The sequence below is a fragment of the Prionailurus bengalensis genome, chromosome A1, assembly GCF_016509475.1.
Source record: "Prionailurus bengalensis isolate Pbe53 chromosome A1, Fcat_Pben_1.1_paternal_pri, whole genome shotgun sequence".
In the NCBI taxonomy this organism is placed as follows: domain Eukaryota; kingdom Metazoa; phylum Chordata; class Mammalia; order Carnivora; family Felidae; genus Prionailurus; species Prionailurus bengalensis.
This window is the reverse complement of record NC_057343.1, coordinates 213,250,539-213,267,771: the sequence shown is the minus strand read 5'-3', so window position 1 is coordinate 213,267,771 and position 17,233 is coordinate 213,250,539. Positions and strand designations below refer to the sequence as shown.

The 17,233-nt window shown below is 42.0% G+C and overlaps 1 protein-coding gene across 1 annotated transcript in view; it reads right to left on the bottom strand.

Moving 5' to 3' along the window:
- Window positions 1–12,877, bottom strand: part of SLC45A2 (solute carrier family 45 member 2) — a 33,933-nt gene extending 21,056 nt beyond the window's left edge. Inside the window, exons 1-2 of the mRNA XM_043600248.1 lie at window positions 12,390–12,877; window positions 9,427–9,603 (exon numbers count right to left, since the gene is read on the bottom strand). Coding sequence (XP_043456183.1) covers window positions 9,427–9,603; window positions 12,390–12,774 — 562 coding nt within the window. The 5' untranslated portion in view covers window positions 12,775–12,877. The remainder of the gene's footprint in view (window positions 1–9,426; window positions 9,604–12,389) is intronic.
- Window positions 12,878–17,233: the final 4,356 nt, after the last annotated feature.

The following is a 17,233-nucleotide window of genomic DNA, read 5'->3' as shown; positions in this document are numbered from 1 at the left end:
CTGCCAGCTACTTCACTTCAGCAAGAGATCAGACTAAACCCCCCCCCGCCCCCGCCGCCCATTTCCATGGTGTTCACGAGACAGTGATTTTGACTCTACTCTATATGCTAAGAAAATAGCCATGAAAGTGTTTAATTAGGTATATGGTTCCTACCTTCCCCCAATATATACACACTAATCCTGGAGAATTACCATAAGTACCAGTTACTGTGTGTGTGTGTGTGTGTGTGTGTGTGTGTGTGTGTCTCCTCGGACCTATTTGTTTATCAATAAAAATTGATGGAGCATCTACTCTTCAAGAACTGTGCTAAGCACTGGGGACACAGCAATGAATAAGACAAACATGAACTGCCCTCTTGGACGCTGAAAGTACAAGGAAAATCAAACAGACACATATACTCTGGTCAAAGAGAGAAGACACAAGCAACTTGACATTTCTTTAGATTCACAAGGCAACTTTTCTCCTAAAAGATGGTGAGATAACATTTAAAGTGTTGACCACTGTTTCCATCCACCCACCACTACCTGTGGTCCTGGGGTATTTCCTTATATCTTTGTCCCTTTGGGCCCTTCTTCACATTCAAGCTGAGCCGCAATACCTCATTGCTTTGGGGGAAGGACATGAAAGCGGAAAGCACAGAAACAAGAATGTGTCTTCTTGCTTCTGAGTTTCAAAAGCCCTTAGGCTCCAAACACATAGAAGGAAGATTCAGTAGAAAATGGGATTTAAGAGCAAGGCATTCATGCTGGGTGCACATATACCGGTGAATTCCTAAGGCAGTGGTTCTGCTCCTCTTTCCTAGGGTCTAGCTGGTATTGGGGGTGGGTGGGAGGTGGGGGGGGTGTAGGTAGAACCACCCCCAAATGTCTAGGGGCATCCCAGAACAGAAGGGACCAACGCCTCATGCCCTGGGTAGACCCCAGGGAGGCAATAAGACCTCGAGGAAGAAATGGCTTGTGGTGGGTCTAGATAGAAGTGTTTATCGTGTCAGTCTCTATTCCAAGTGCTTAACATATATTGGCTCATCCAATCCTCACAACAACCTTTCAGGAAAGTACTGCAGCATATTATTTTTTAAAGTTGATTTATTTATTTATTTTGAGAGAGAGAGAGAGAGAGAGAGAGAGAAAGAGAAAGCAGGGGAGGGGCAGAGAGAGAGAGGGAGACAGAACATCCCAAGCAGGCTCTGCGTTGTCAGCACAGAGCCTGACATGGAGCTCAATCTCTCCAATGATGAGATCATGACCAGAGCCAAGATCAAGAGTTGGACACTCAATCAACTGAGTCACCCAGGTGGCCCTGCAATATATTCTTATTATTAGTGGTAGCTGTGTTCTTGAAAGTCACCCCAAACACTGAATTAGCAAGTAGCAAATGACTCCTCTGAGGAGAAATACAGGGCTAAGTTACTGCAAACTTCTAGTCACATCTTCAACAAGTGAACAACACAGTGCTTTTCCATTTACGCACACGGTGTGCTTCCATTTAAAGATATTTAGTATATATCGTTGCTTCATTAGCACTGAGCCCATGGGCAACAGAACTATAACTCATGCCTGAACAAAACTTAACACACATATTTTCTCCACAAGGCACATCACAATGTTCCTGCACTTTTGAAGCCCGGACGGCACTTGAGCACTACATCGGGGACCATCTTAAGCAATGAAATTACACACACACACACACACACACACACACACACACAAATGCTAACAATTTGGTACCAAATACACCACTAAAGGACAACTGTTTACAGAATGAAAACCAAACAAGAAGGCAGAGTGCTACCTGGACCTACCTCAACTGGGCATGAGGCTGTGGGTGATTCAAATTGCCCTCCTACACTCTGCACTTGTTTGCAAATGACTGGCAATGAGCTAACAGTATTGCTTTTGATGTTACAAAGAAATTTTAGTGAGCAAATTTGCAAGTAACAACCCACGAATAATTGATCAGCTGTATTTTTATCTCTATTTTAGAGAGGAGGAAAGCAAAACACAGAGTTTGCAGCTCCCAGAGTTCACCTCACCCTGGCCTGGTGTGGGAAGAGCAGAATGGCAGAGGGGGCTGAGAACCCTGTGGTTCTGCAGGGGCCTTACAGATGAGAAGAGATGACTCCATTGTGACCACTTCAGCTTGGCCGAGATGTGGTGGGACAATGGACATCTCAGGAAATGCCAGGGTGAACAGATGACATTGAAACCCAGGGACTCTATGCCCTCAAGCCCTTGCACTCTAAGTCCCCAGGACTTCGATGCAACCTTTGGGTAAAGGGATGGGAGAACATTCCAAACTGAGACTAAATTTCCACCATCCTGTGGTGATGGGGCTCAACAAAGGAGCAATTAAATTAAGTTTGGGGTTTAGGATCCCACCCATTTGCGACATAAAGATTTATCCAACGCTTTCCATTATTGGGCATAAGCTATGCCGTAGGCAAAAATATTTGCAGTAAAGCAGTGCCAAAATCATATTCTTCTCCACAATTAAATAAATGCAGAGAACTGGAGTGGTGTGTTTGCCAGAGGTCAAATGCAATTTGTGTTCGTGCTGAAAGCTACTGATATGTACTAGTATGTCTAATGCAATAAGGCTCACATAAAGGTATATTCACTTTAATTATCTCACCATTTTCCCAGAAGCAAATTTCTTGATTTGAGCATATGCCTAACCATTGCTACTGTAGTTCAGATAAGATTCCTGAAACTTCTCATTTCCTGACATGACACATAAATCCTGACTCTTGTTTCTTTTCTTAAGGATTAGAAATGACTGCAAGGTCAAGTAATTAATTGGCCGGGGTCTAGAGCCATTTGTGATTACCCTGAGTTTTCTTTAACTCTGCAGAATTAATATTTTACTTCTGGGTTGCAACAGCTCATTTTACTATAAGTACTATAAGTGTTCATTTTACTATAAATCACTGAGCACTTTGCAAAATGCTTTAACCCTTCCAATGTCGACTGAGTAGCATGAAGCACTTATGCTAGAGAGAATAAGCTCAGGACTAGATGTCATGAACTGAAAGGGACAGCCCATGTGCAATACAGCCGGTCTTCTCAGCAACCCCCCCTTTCTCCAACAGCTACTGCAGTGGCCAGTTCCAAACCAGTTTTGACCACCTTTTTTCAGGTGCATCTGGACCCACACTCAGGTCGGGGTCAGCACTCACACAAGTGAGGTTCACACCCATGGGACCACCGTTGGCCAGTAGAGACTGGAGCCAATGGATTAATCCCCCTTCTTGATCCCCTCAAAGAGAAAGTTCTGAGATGAACTACATTAGGCTCCTAAGAGGGTCTTGGTGAGATGGAAAGTCACCTAGAGCAAAGGCCAACTCTGCAATGCTTCTTGTATTCTTTGGTCTGTTCCACTCCACCACTCCCTCATTCTCACTCTCTGGAATCCTTTCCCAAGTAAACTCTGCATACAAACTTTCTCTGGGGTCAGCTTTTAGGGGAGCCTGGACAAAAACATAAACCATATTTTTAGTTGGCTGATGATTTAGTTGGTTGGTAGGTTGGTAGGGCTTTTGCCCCTGCTCTAGTGTACTGCTACCTAGCTGTGTGACCTTGGACTAATCACTTTACCTCTTAGTAACACAGCTTCCTCAAAGGTACAATGAGGATGCTAAAATACAATATTTGTCCCACCAATAGTTCTTGAGCATATTCCAGGAATATTCTAAAGACTGTTGCTATAGCAACGAATAGGAAAGATAATGTTCCTGCTCTCAGGAAGCTTATATAGGTCAGGTACAGAAGCAGAATATACACAATAAACAAATGAATAAATAATATAGTCACGTAATGATAAACACATCACAGAGGAGGGGTCATGTGACCAACTTGCCAACGAGCCAAGTTGATTTGGTATCTGGGGGAAGAGCTTTCTAGGAGAGGACAGAGCCAAGGAAAAATCCCCTCAGGTGTTTCTTTAATCTGCCTTTGAGATTCTTTGAGACGTATGTTGCTCACACTTGAATGGAAAAGAAATGACAATTTGGAGACATTAATTGTTTTGCTCTGAATGATCCATGTTGCCCACAAAGCTGAAATTCCTGTGTCCTTGGCTTACTCTCTAGCCACATCCTTCCTAAGCTAAGTGACTGAGGAGATGTGAAAGTCCACGAGTGACAGAAACTTCAAAGGGAACCCAGTTGACACAAGAAAACCATTCATGCGGCAATTACTCAAGGAGAAACCATTCAAACAGACTTTAACATGAAACACAGCATCTTTTCCACTTGTGTGAAAGATTTGCTCATAGGAGCCCATGTCTACACTTCATTTTTAATAGTCTTTTCTTAGTCCTTAATTACTCTTAACCAGAGCATTTGTAACCTGAGATATTAAAAAGCTAGAAAAATTAAAAGAGGTTGTGCTCCACAAGCTACCCAATCTTCTTGCAATGATGTACCTGGGGGCAAGTTCCTCTCCGAGTCACCACAAAAAAACTTTGATGGGTTCTACAAGCCCAGTGGAAACAGAAAAAAATGAACTAAACACAGACATTTGGTGTTTGATCCTTTTAAATGATTCCTTGCTCTGGGCATTTGGCAGGATATTAATAACTAACATTGTGCGAAGATTCACAACCCTGTGAGGAAACAAAAGTTCAGAAATACTAAAGGCACTCAGCAGTTAAGAAAAGGGGCCAGGATTTGAAACGGGACAACCTTTCCCATCATGCTTTGCCCTGGCCACCCCCTGCTGGATAGAGTCAACTGCTAATGGTAGCAAGGCCTTAGGTTCAACTTAGCAGGTTTGTGCTCAGTTAGAAGCATTCTGGCACAAAGAAGGAATTCTTTACTCGTGAATGTGAGTTCTGCAGGCCCAGATGCACCCGGAGGTGAAGGCATGGGGTAGCAAGACAAGGGTGTATCTATGAAATACACCACATATGTCAGGGATGGAGGGAGAGTAGGTTTAGTTACCTTTAAATATAAGAGAGAGAAGAAGCTGGGGAACTAAAATGTTCCCCTGGGAGTCAGTAGAGTCTTTTCTTAAAAAAAAAAAAAAGAAGTCAGAAATATGCTGGGAAATATTTTGGCAAGAAACCCTTTGACATTTTTTGCAAAGCACTTGGAATTGTTGGGCCTAGGCTAAAATGAAATAAATAGCTCTGAAATAAATAAGAAGGATTTCAATTTACTCAGATGATTGAATTCCTTGGGTGAACGAAAATCAAAATGGGCTCTGGCACTGAACAGGCCTTTATCATTAAATGCCTGATGCAAGGAGTATGCTTTAGATATCTCTTTGCCAGGTTCATGTACATTCAGGAGATTTGGCCTGTATGCAAAGACAGAGAAGTATGATAATGTACTGTTATTTTTCACTCCATTTTCCAATGTGGTCTTCCATTCAGAGCAAGGACATTATGGTGGGGTCACACATTCATCTTTAAATGAGCATTGACAGTTACTATTCACACTTTGAAAAGAAGGGGAGTTGGGACACCTGGGTGGCTCAGTCGGTTCAGCATCTGACTGTTGATTTCAGCTCAGGTCATGGTCTCACAGTCGTGAGATCAAGCTCCATGTCTGGCTATGCGATGAGTGTGGAGCCTGCTTAAGATTCTTTCCCTTCCTCTCCCTCTTCCCTTCCCCTGCCCACTCTCTCTTTCTCTCTCAGAAAAAAAAAGGGGGGAGGGGAGGAGAGAGAAAAGAAAAACATTCTAAATAATACAGGTGACCCTATCTTCTACCTCTTTCTTTGAGCCCATGTCCAGCAGTAAACATTAAAGAGCAGATGTTTCTGCAGATATATTTATATGTATATCCGTCACTATGCAGGTCTGTGCATACAAACAAAGCAAAAAGGTATACTGTATTTTATGTGTGATCTGAGAGATATTCATGAATAATGTAGACTCTCTGTGATTATCACTTAGGCATGGACTTCTAGAATCTAAGTTTTAAATGAGGTGAGACTTTACTGTACTGTTTTAGACGAGGAAGATGTTTTAAGCTAATTTTCTAATAGGAAAAAAAAAACTTGCTTTGAGCTATCCACACGCTCTCAGGGGTCCCCCTATAACTGGAGACAGTTGTCTGGGATTCAGAGTTCAGTGTTGGTCAGGAGACAAAGCAAGGTGATTAAATGAGCATATTCATCTGATTGATGCAATTTGCCACGCAGTTCAACCTGATGTAAAACTGCATGAAACTTAAGGGTTATAAAAGTCTCCTTTTATGTAACTAACATTTCTAAGTACCTGCTGTCAATGATGCAACAGGTTAGAAGCCATGGGGAAGAAAACACTCATGTTTTTACAAATCTTGTATTTTACAAAATCTTGTAAAAGAGAAAGATAAATACACAATTATAATACAGGGGAGACTGTGAACAGTACTATAATAAATGTGGTCAGGTAAAATTGTGAACTGAAGTATAACTTTAAAATATAATTACCTGTCAATTATTCCTTAATAGATTGGGCTTTGAAAGCTCTTTCTTGCAATAGTCTTGGTCTTTAATTTTTCTCATTAGGCTAATACTCAATTGTGCTTATATTCTATGTGATATCTACCAGCTTTGGCCTATTTGAAAATAATTACCCTTTCCTCCTGGCAAATAGAACCCAAATAGAGAGGATCTGCTCTCCCACCCCTGCCCTAAACCCTCACTTTCCCAATATCCTAATTCTGTGGCCTAATTCTGTCCAATGAGAAACAAGCAAAAGTCTGTGTGAGTTTTAGGAAAGCTTTGCTTTCTACCTTAAAAGAGACATATGTCAAAGTCCTAGGCCCCAATGTGACTATATTTGGAGATAAGGACTGTAAGGAGGTAATTAAGGTTACATGAGGTCATAGGGTGGGGCCATAACCAATAGAACTGGTGTCCTTGTAAGAAGAGGAAGAGACATCAGGAATGCATGCACAGAGGAAAGGCTGTGTGAGGACAGAGTGAGAAGATGGCCAGGTACAGACCAAGAAGAGAGGTCTCACCAGAAACCAAGCCTGCTGTCACCTTGTTCTTGGACTTCCAGCCTTCAGAAGTGTGAGAACATAATTTCTGTTGTTTAAGCACCCAATCTGTGGTATTCTGTTATGGCAGCTCAAGCAGATGACACGGGCCCCAAGGGCAATGAAGTTCAGGATATGTATGAGATGAACTGTTATCTTACCATCTCTTCCTGCTGAAGTTACCCACCTCATTCATACCTCTATGTTCATCTACTTGATACTTTTGCTTTGATCAATTTTTGCGTGGGGTCCCTGACCAAGTTAGAAGTTGGTTGACTGCAATTTAGAAGAGAGGGGGTCTTCTCCCTGGGAAGGGGGGGGAAAGTTTCCATGCAGCTTTGATTTCCAAAGGGAGAAAGGGGTAAGGGAATTTCGGCATGAGGAAAGACCCAGAAGTTGGAACACAAAGGACAGCCTCTTTTGTTTGTCCCATTAATATTTATTTTGAGCACGTATGATGTGCCAGGCTGTATTGAAGGTGTGATGGATGCAGTGAGTAAAACAGAGCTGGCCTCTGCCCCTAGGAGCATGTTGGGAAATTATTCAAAGCACAGAAAATGTGGAGGAAGTAATGAGAAGTAAAGCTTGAAGAGTAGGATGGAAACAGATTATGGGGAGTCTTGAATCCTGTCTAGGAATTTGTTCTTTACCCAGCAGGCAAATGGGGAGTCAGTCCAGGTGATGGAACAGGAGAGTGCCCTGGTCATAGTTTGCTTTTAGGAGTATTAATCTGGAGGTTGTGTTTTGGTTCAATTGGAATCGGAAGAGATTAGAGGCTAGAGAGATAGTTAAGGGAAAAGTACTAAAGTTCAGACAAGATGTAGTGGGAGCCTGAACCAAGGTAATATGAAAATTATACCATATTTGCTGAGACCACCATACACTAATATCGACAGAAAACGTCAAGATATTTTCTCAGATTTATAGAAATACTACCATGTGTTAGCCTTTGAAAAGTTCCCCAAGGACCAAATTCAATCTTCTAATATCCGAGACAACAAAGCAGAGACCGTTTAGCCAAGACTAACAGGGACATAAGCCTGGGGGGGGGGGGGGGTTGCTGGGAAAGGGTGGCCACATTGCCCACAGTACTTGAGAGCAGTAAAACTCTCAATGTGTCAGGTTGGAAAGCCCAAGAGTCTCCCACTGTTGTAATTAATTTCAGCAAATTATGATCAAGCAGAAGGAATTATGGGGTTTAAGTTAGGAAAATGCTGTTTGAATCTCTCTTGTGGGACCTTTTAGCTGCAGGCTAGTGTGGTCAGGGGCCACTGACAGATGGGCAGGACTCTGGATCCTCCATCTTCCCTAAAGCAAGGAAGAGCTACTCTCTTGGCTGTGCAGCCCCCTTTCTTCCAGAGTTCACCATCTAGATGTTTGCTCGAACATCAAATATTAAGCCAGTGGCTTCAATGGGCAAGCACTGCTCTTGGCTGTGGAAAATAAACTGAACAAAACTCAAGATCCTGCTTCTCATGGGATCTACCTGGCCATGAACGGAGACAGAACATATCAAAATATGAAATAAATATATCGGCTGGGCCATAAAGATATCAAATAAGGTGGACTGATAGAGCCCCACCCCTAGATATAAAAACACTCCCAGGACAGGATCATGTTGTAATTTCATGTATGACCCCCTCCACTTCCCAGTCCTAGAACAGTCCTGACTGGTGTTCTATAAATGGATATTGAACGTTGCTAGCATTGCTGTAAATGAATGACTCAACAGCAACCAAAGGAGCCTGCCAATAGCCCCAAGAATTGAAGAGAGCCCCCCATTGTCCCTCGGGCATGGCCTTTTTCAAAGCAGGAGGTTGAGGAAATGCCAACTGTTTATATAACTAAGAAATCTCTAGGACATGTGGGATTTTTTCATTTGCTTGGTTTGTTTCTATTTTTGTTTTAAAATGTGGTTGTTAAGTCACTTGCCACAGAATCATCCAGGATACTTATTAAAAATGTAGACTTCTGGGCCCCACCTGAAACCCACTGAATCAAAATAACTGGAAGAGAGGCCCAGGAAGCTGCATTTTTCTTTTTTTTTTTCTTTTTTTTTTTATTTTAAGGAAGCTGCATTTTTAACAAGCTCTTAGGTAATGCTGATGCCACCTTAGTGATTTAAAAACAAAAAAAAAAACAAACAAAACAAACAAAAAAACACCAAAAAGCAAAGTGCACAAGGCCTCTTTTCACTGCAGTTGTAAATGTCTCCACAAATGACTCTTCAGAAAGCTCTTATGTAAACTTCCTTTGCAAAAACTCCATAGCCTAGTCACAAGCTGATTTGTCTAGAGAAATGCACTGAAACACAGAGCCCGCGTGATGGGAGCATTCCATCAACAGATCCATTCATTCAAAAACTCTGACATGCATAGACACTGGATGGCATCAGAGGAAGCGCCTCCCTGTCTGGGGAACTTAAGGAAAGACTTTCTGGAACATTCCTTACCTGTGAAGAGGGCATGGTAGTGGAGGCCCCTCTCCTTATCCTCATGGGAACAGACATCAAATAAGTAGGCTTTAATGGGCCCATCAATGAAGTCAGCAGCAAAATCAAAGAGAACTACACCTATCATGGTGATGGTTATGGCCCAAATCAGCCTCCTCCTTGGATCAGCAATCAAAGCTAAAAAGGAAAGAAACATACATCACCTAAATCCAGAGTTAGGATGATTTGCATTTTTGTTTCCAATAAAATGTCCTGTCATCAAATTATCTTCCTTTGCTTTCATTTTGTGTTGCTTTTCCAAATAAACATAGCTTTACCATTTTCTCAGGTTTTCAAAATTACACAAGTGAATGCCAGAAAGGGCAGATCTATAGAGACAGAAAGTAGATTGAGGGGTTGCTTACACCTGGTCAGGGGGAGGGAACGCGGAGTGACTGCTAATGGTTGCTAGGTTTCTTTCCGGGGTGATGAAAATGTAGTGCAATTAGATAGTGGTGATGGTTGCACAACCCTGGGAATATACTAAAAAGCACCAAGTTATGTCATATCTCTTTTTAAAAAGTTGTGTAAAAAATTATACATGTTTATCGTAAACCATTTCAGTGATGTAGAAAAGCTGGGGGAAATGCTTCGTCCCAGCCCCTACTGATGGTCATTCTTCAGATATCCCTTTATGCACTTACAGACATACAGGAAATGGTGTATACAGGTGCCCTAATGCAGTACTCCTCAAACTGTAGCATCCTTAATCATCACTTGGACAACTCGTTAAAACAGATAATCAGAGGCGTGCCTGGGTGGCTCAGTCAGTTAAATGTCTGACTTTGGCTCAGGTCATGATCTCACGGTCTATGAGTTCGAGCCCTGAGTCGGGCTCTGGGCTGGCAGCTCAGAGCCTGGAGCCTGCTTCGGATTCTGTGTCTCCCTTGCTTTCTGCCCCTCCCCTGCTCACTCTCTCTCCCTCAAGAATAAACATTAAAAAAAAAAATTAAAAAAACACAACAGAGTATCAGGCTCTGTCTTCCAGTAGGCTCTGTCTTCTCCAGTAGGTCTGAGGTGGGGCTGGGCATTTGCATTTCTAACAGCCCCCGGATGCTGATGCCCTGGGTCTGAGGACCACGTTTTGAGGAGCACTAATGGGATCATGTTGGACACGTTCATTTATAACCAACTCTCCTCGTATCTTTGTATTTCACTTAACGGAGAGCAACTGCACAGTTTTTAACAGCCGAATAATATTCACTCTGTGGACGTGTCAGAATTCATTCACACTATCTCCTATTAGAGAAAACAAAAATGTTCCCTTGCTTTCAGTTTCACTTGAGAACAATGTGTAACTTATGCACATTAAAAAAACAAACTACAGTATAAAAATAAGTGGAAAATAAGCCTATACTCCACTTTTTACCTCCAAGGTCCTTTAGTACTCCTCCCTAGGGGAAACCATACTTACCAGGGGTTTTTGTAAATACTTGGCAGAAATAAATCAAATTTATGTAGTTATGCCCGCTTTTAAATATATACAAATGATGGGTGCCTGGGTGGCTTCGTCAGTTAAGTGTCCAGCTTCAGCTCAGGTCATAATCTCATGGCTCAAGGGTTCAAGCCCCACATCAGGCTCTGTGGTGACAGCTCAGAGCCTGGAGCCTGCTTCAGATTCTGTGTGTGTCTCTCTCTCTCTGCCCCTTCCCTTTCCCACTCACATTCTCTCTCTCTCTCTCTCTCAAAACTAAATAAACATTAAAAAATTATTTTAAAAATACATACAAGGGGCACCTGGGTGGCTCAGTCGGTTAAGCGGCCGACTTCGGCTCAGGTCATGATCGCGCGGTCCGTGAGTTTGAGCCCCGCATCGGGCTCTGTGCTGACAGCTCAGAGCCTGGAGCCTGTTTCAGATTCTATGTCTCCCTCTCTCTGACCCTCCCCCGTTCATGCTCTCTCTCTCTCTGTCTCAAAAATGAATAAACGTGAAAAAAAAATTTTTTTTTTAAATTTTTTTTTTTTCAACATTTATTTATTTTTGGGACAGAGAGAGACAGAGCATGAACGGGGGAGGGGCAGAGAGAGGGAGACACAGAATCGGAAGCAGGCTCCAGGCTCTGAGCCATCAGCCCAGAGCCTGACGCGGGGCTCAAACTCACGGGACCGTGAGATCGTGACCTGGCTGAAGTCGGACGCTTAACCGACTGCGCCACCCAGGCGCCCCCAAAAAAATTTTTTTTAAATTAAAAAAATATTTAAAAAAATAAATAAATAAAATAAAAAATACATGCAAATGATAACTGATTATCCTGCCTCATTATAATCCATTCTGCTAGCCTGAGAGTTAATGGCCAAAAAATGTGTATTAAACGATTCTTTATTCAATGAAATGAAGTACTTTTTATGTACTACCACCAATTACTGATTAGTTGGTGGCTGATTAATTGCAAGAAAAAGTGCTCACCATCAGGGGTTTTTTGGTCCAGCATTTGCAGTGCAAAACTGTGCCCTTGAGCTGACAGGCTGATGCCCTGCACCCACTAAAAGACTCTACCTAAAGCTATGAAGAAAATTAGCCCTTATTTAGACATACAGGTAATTTATTATTAGTATTTATGGAGTCATTTGGCAAACGGTTAATTCAACAAAGTACTAACTAAAGCCGAAGTTCAAAGAACACTGCAATTAATAAATATGTAAAAATATTTCATTTGAAAAAACAGATAAAAAATTATTCCTACTTTGCAATCCTCACAACAATGAAACAACAACAGCAATGGATCCTGATGCTCCTAAAAATGAAGACTCCCCAACCACAGAATTTGGGTCCTTCCAAGGTGGAAGTTTATTTTAACCTAGGAGAGATCATCAGTTTAACCGGTTTCCAATGAAATGTCACATAAAGAAATCCGAATTCTACTCCTATTGAGTTGCATAATGGGCCCCTTTCCCCCGCCTGCCCGCCTGTGCAGTGCACTGACCTGCTACCACAGCATCCCCGTTGAGGTACAGAGTCATGCCCAAGAGCATCATGATAACCAGGGTGAGGATGTATGGTCTCCGCCGGCCCCACCTGGCCCGGCAGTGGTCGCTGGCTGATCCCACCACGGGTTGCAGCAGAAATCCCAGGATGGGGCTGAGGAGCCACACCATGCTGTACAGACTCTTGGGCAGCCCCACGCTGAGCAGGACTGGGGTCACGTAGGCCGCCTCCACTGCGTAGCAAAACTCCCGGCCAAGCATGGCCATGCTGTGCATGATGAGATTGCCCGTGGGTCTTTTGGGGGGCTCCTCAGGGTCCAAGGGCTCATCGTCAGCTAGGGACTCGTAGGTGCGACTGCCAAGCTGCCCGATGTTGCCACCCATGGCCACAGGGAAACTGCCTGCAAGCCCACCACCTTCTGTGTGGCCCTCAGGTTTCTGCCCCAAGCCGGATTTGACATGGAGCCTGACTGAGCAGCCAACGGAGACGGTCAAGCTGGGGGAGGGGCTCAAATTCTTTCATGCTTCTAAGATCACAAGTTATGATGAGAAGGAAGGGGGTGGGGTCAGGAAAGCATGAGGGAGATTAGCTGCTGTGAGCCCTCTGGCTCCTTAGAATGTTTGTCTAAAGCAATCTTTCCTTCTCTGTTCTTTCTGTTCTCTCCGTTTCTGTCACACACATGTATCTATACACACACACTCTTACACACAATCACATGCACAGCTTTGAGACAATGAAGCTGTATTATGCAGGTCGTAAGTCAAAACATGAATAAATACATCAATATCTTCTTCTAAACTTTGTCTAGATATAAATATTCTGTATTTTCCTGAACACAAGTTTCTGCACATACACCTCAAGAATCAGCTAACTAGACTTACAGCCGTGAGAGGCTGCACTCTTTCTCCAATCTCTAGCCTGTCTCAGCACTGTGATATTTCCCTTCATTGCATTTAATACATTTTCCAACTAGATAATTCTGTGTTTATTCTATTTCTTCTGTTAGTCTTTGATCCCTTTAAGAGCAGTGATCAGGTCCATTTCTGTCATTATGGTAATCCCCAGGTGTAGCATGATACCTGGCACCTAGTAGGTCCTCAACAAATATTTGCTAAAGGAATTACTGAGTGAATAAAGTGCATACATGAAATTCTGTAGAACCAGTCAACAGCCTGTTTGCTCAGGTCCTACATGAAATTCTGTAGAACCAGTCAACAGCCTGTTTGCTCAGGTCCATTCCCTGTTCCTCCTCACAGGCTCTGTATCATAAGACACTACACTTCCCAGGTTCCCTTGCTTCTAGGTAGATTTGGCCAATGAAAGGCATTGGTGGGAAGACTGGGGCCAGGAGAGAAGATCCTGGTATTTCCCTCCCTCCATTTCTCCTTCCTGAGCCATCTGTGGTAGTGGCTGCATCTCCACGATGGGTCTAGCTTCCACCAAGCAAACTTAGCTTCAGGATCCTGGTAACACTGCCTTCCCCATTGTTCCTGCAGCCATAGGAGTGGCCCTGGCTTCCCGTTGCTGTTTATATCTGGGTTGCTTCACTGTCCCCTGGGCTTCTCAGCACTTATGTCACCAGTGTAATTCCCTATATTAAATTTCCTGATTGATTAATTGATATTTCACCCATCCCCCCACCCACCTCCCCTCTGGCAACCACCAGTTTGTTCTCTGTATTTAAGAGTCTGGGTTTGTTGTTGTTTATTTTTCTCCTTTTTTCTTTGCTTTGTTTTTTAAATTCCACATAGGAGCGAAATCATGGTATTTGTCTTTCTCTTTCACTTAGGACTATACCCAGTAAGTCCATCCATGTTGTCGCAAATGGCAAGAGTTCATCTTTTTTTGTTTGTTTATTTTTGAAAGAGAGAGAGTATATGCACGCAGGGGAGGGGCAGAGAGAGAGGGAGACACAGAATCTGAATCAGGCTCAGGTTCTGAGCTGTCAGCACAGAGCCCAACACGGGGCTTGAACTTACGAACACGGGGCTTGAACTCATGAACATTGAGATCGAGACCGGAGCTGAAGTTGGACGCTTAACAGACTGAGCCACCCAGGTGCTCTAAAAGTTCACGTTTTACATGGGTAATATCCCATTATACACATATATATGCACACACACACACACACACATACACACACACACATCTTCTTCATCCATCTTGGCTGAGTTGCTTCCATATCTTGGCTATTATAAATAATGCTGCAATAAACATAGGGATGCATATGTCTTTTCAAAGTAATGTTTTTGTTTTCTTTGTGTAAATACCAAGTAGTGGCATTACTGGATCGTAAGGTAATTCTATTTTTCTTTTGAGGAAACTCCATCCTGTTTTCCTCAGTGGCTGCACCAGTTTGCATTCCCACCAACGGTGCACGAGAGTTCCTTTTTCTCCACATCTTCTCCAACACTTGTCATTTGTTGTGTTTTTGACTTTAGCCATTCTGACAGCCGTAAAGTGGTTGTCTCAATGTGGTTTTAATTTGTATTTCCTTGGTGATGAGTGATGTTGAGGATCTTTTCATGTGTCTGTTTGCCATCTGTATATCTTCTTTGGAAAAATGTCTATTCAGGTCCTCTGCTCATTTTTAATTGGATAATTTCTTTTTTTGGTGTTGAGTTGTATAAATTGTTTACATATTTTGGATATTAACCCTTTATTGGATATATCATCTGCAGATATCTGCTCCCATTCAATTGGTTGCCCTTTTGTTCTGACGATGGTTTCCTTTGCTGGGCGAAAGCTATTTATTTTGATGTAGAATCAATAGTTTAATTTTGTTTTTGTTTTCCTTGCCAGAGGATACATATCTTGTAAAATATTTCTACAGCTGATGTCAAAGAAATTACTACCTATTTTCTTCTAGGAATCTTATGGTTTCACATGTAGGTCTTTAATCCATTTTGAGTTTATTTTTGTTTATGGTGTAAGAATAAATTTCCTCTAATTTAAAGACTCTGAGTGGGTCATATTTTCCTTGCTGGATCCTGAGTTCAAATGAAAAGTTCCTGTGGCAAGAGGAACACAATCTTATAGGAAGGGCCTTAAAAATGGTATAAGAGCAAGACTCGGAGTCAGAATATTAAAAATTTAAATTCTGGTTCTGCCTCTTCCTACCAGTATCTTCCTGGGCAAATCACTTAAAACTGGTGGTTCCCAAACTGTGTGCCAAGATGCCCTGGGCACCACAGTGACCTCAAAGGGGTGCCTCAGGATATTTAAAGTTTTGAAGATAGTAAACAGAGTGAAACTCAACATCTGTCAGATACCCCATGAACTATCAGTGAGTTAGTTCATCCTTTCAACCTAAGATTGCACTACAATCCTTTCAATGATTACGTATTTCTGTGAGGCTGGATTTCCCACAATCACGATAAAAAGCAAGTACTGCATGAAAATAAATGTGGAACAGACAACGAGAGTAGTGGTGCCCAATATTATTTCAAGGCATGAGAAGCTGCATAGTGTCCAACACATATATGACCTATAAGTAAGAGTGTTAAAAATGAAATAAAAATAAAAGTGCTTTTTCTCAATGTATGTGTGTTTTCTCAAACAGTTAGTTATTAGGGCATAAATACTTAAGCTTTTGGGACCTAATTCTTTATAAATGGAATGGTTAGATATTTCTTTTGGCCAAGAGGCACCATGAAAAAGTTACTCAGACACAAAGGGAGATACGAACTAAGAAGGTTTTAAGACCATCTGAGCCCTGTGTTCTCATCTGTACAATGAGATGAGAACTCATTGTACCCCTGCTTCAACTACCCCTGTGACACTTGTGTCTCCTTTGATGAAGCCTAAAATGTGCACAGAGGCCTGGATGCAACCAGTCACCTTATTCCATGTCATTTGATTCATCGCCATACAGTGTGTAGCATCCCATCACTTCTTACGTTGTAGGATCAAAAGTGTAAATCAGTGTATATTGAACTACACATGCAAGAATAAAATTCCTATGTATTCAAGAATATAATCTGTCTTTCACTAGAATTTGCCATCTTCAATTGCCTGCTACTCCTCCATCCTCCTTAGAGCCTCCTATTTTCTTCTCACCTACACTCTTGCCCATTTCTAAGTCTACAGTTTGTCAAAAGAGAACCAAAGAGGAAGTGTACATTTTCTATACAGGGTCTTAGACTCTTCAGAAGAAAAGTATGGGTCATTAACAAAATCTATTAGCCTTATTTATATACCTGTATTCTTTAAAAAGTATAAACTACAGAAACCAATTTTTTCATTCAAACATTTGGTATAAAATCGATTAATCACAGAAATCAATATTTTGAGCTAGCCCATCTGCTTATTTACAGATTTTTGCCAACTGGCTTTTATTCTTTCCCTCATTAACCCTTCAAGAGATATTTTTTGAGCACCTATTATGACAGTAGCAAAGGGGAAAAGACTTTGTTCATATCCATTAGGACAGTGGCACTCAAAGTGTGGTCTTTGAACCAGGAGCATTATAATCACCTGGAAGCTTGGCAAAAATGCAAATTCATGAGTCTTGCCTTAGACACTCTGTATTAGAATCTCTAGGGTTGGGCCTAGGAATCTGTATTTTAATGTATCTCTAGATTATTCTCTTGTGTGTGTGCTAGAGCAACTACTCTGGGAGCTTATGACCTAGTGAAGAGTTATGTAAGCTACACTAAAAGCAATGACTATCCTTGGAGATATGTACAAAGTGCAATGGAAACCTAGGAAGGACCCCTAAGAACAAAACTGATAATTACTGAGCAGCTAGGATGTTCCAGGCACATCACAGGCATTGTCTTAGATACCACAGTGATTGAGTGATATTTGAACCCAACTGATACTTGACTCAAATTTTATAAT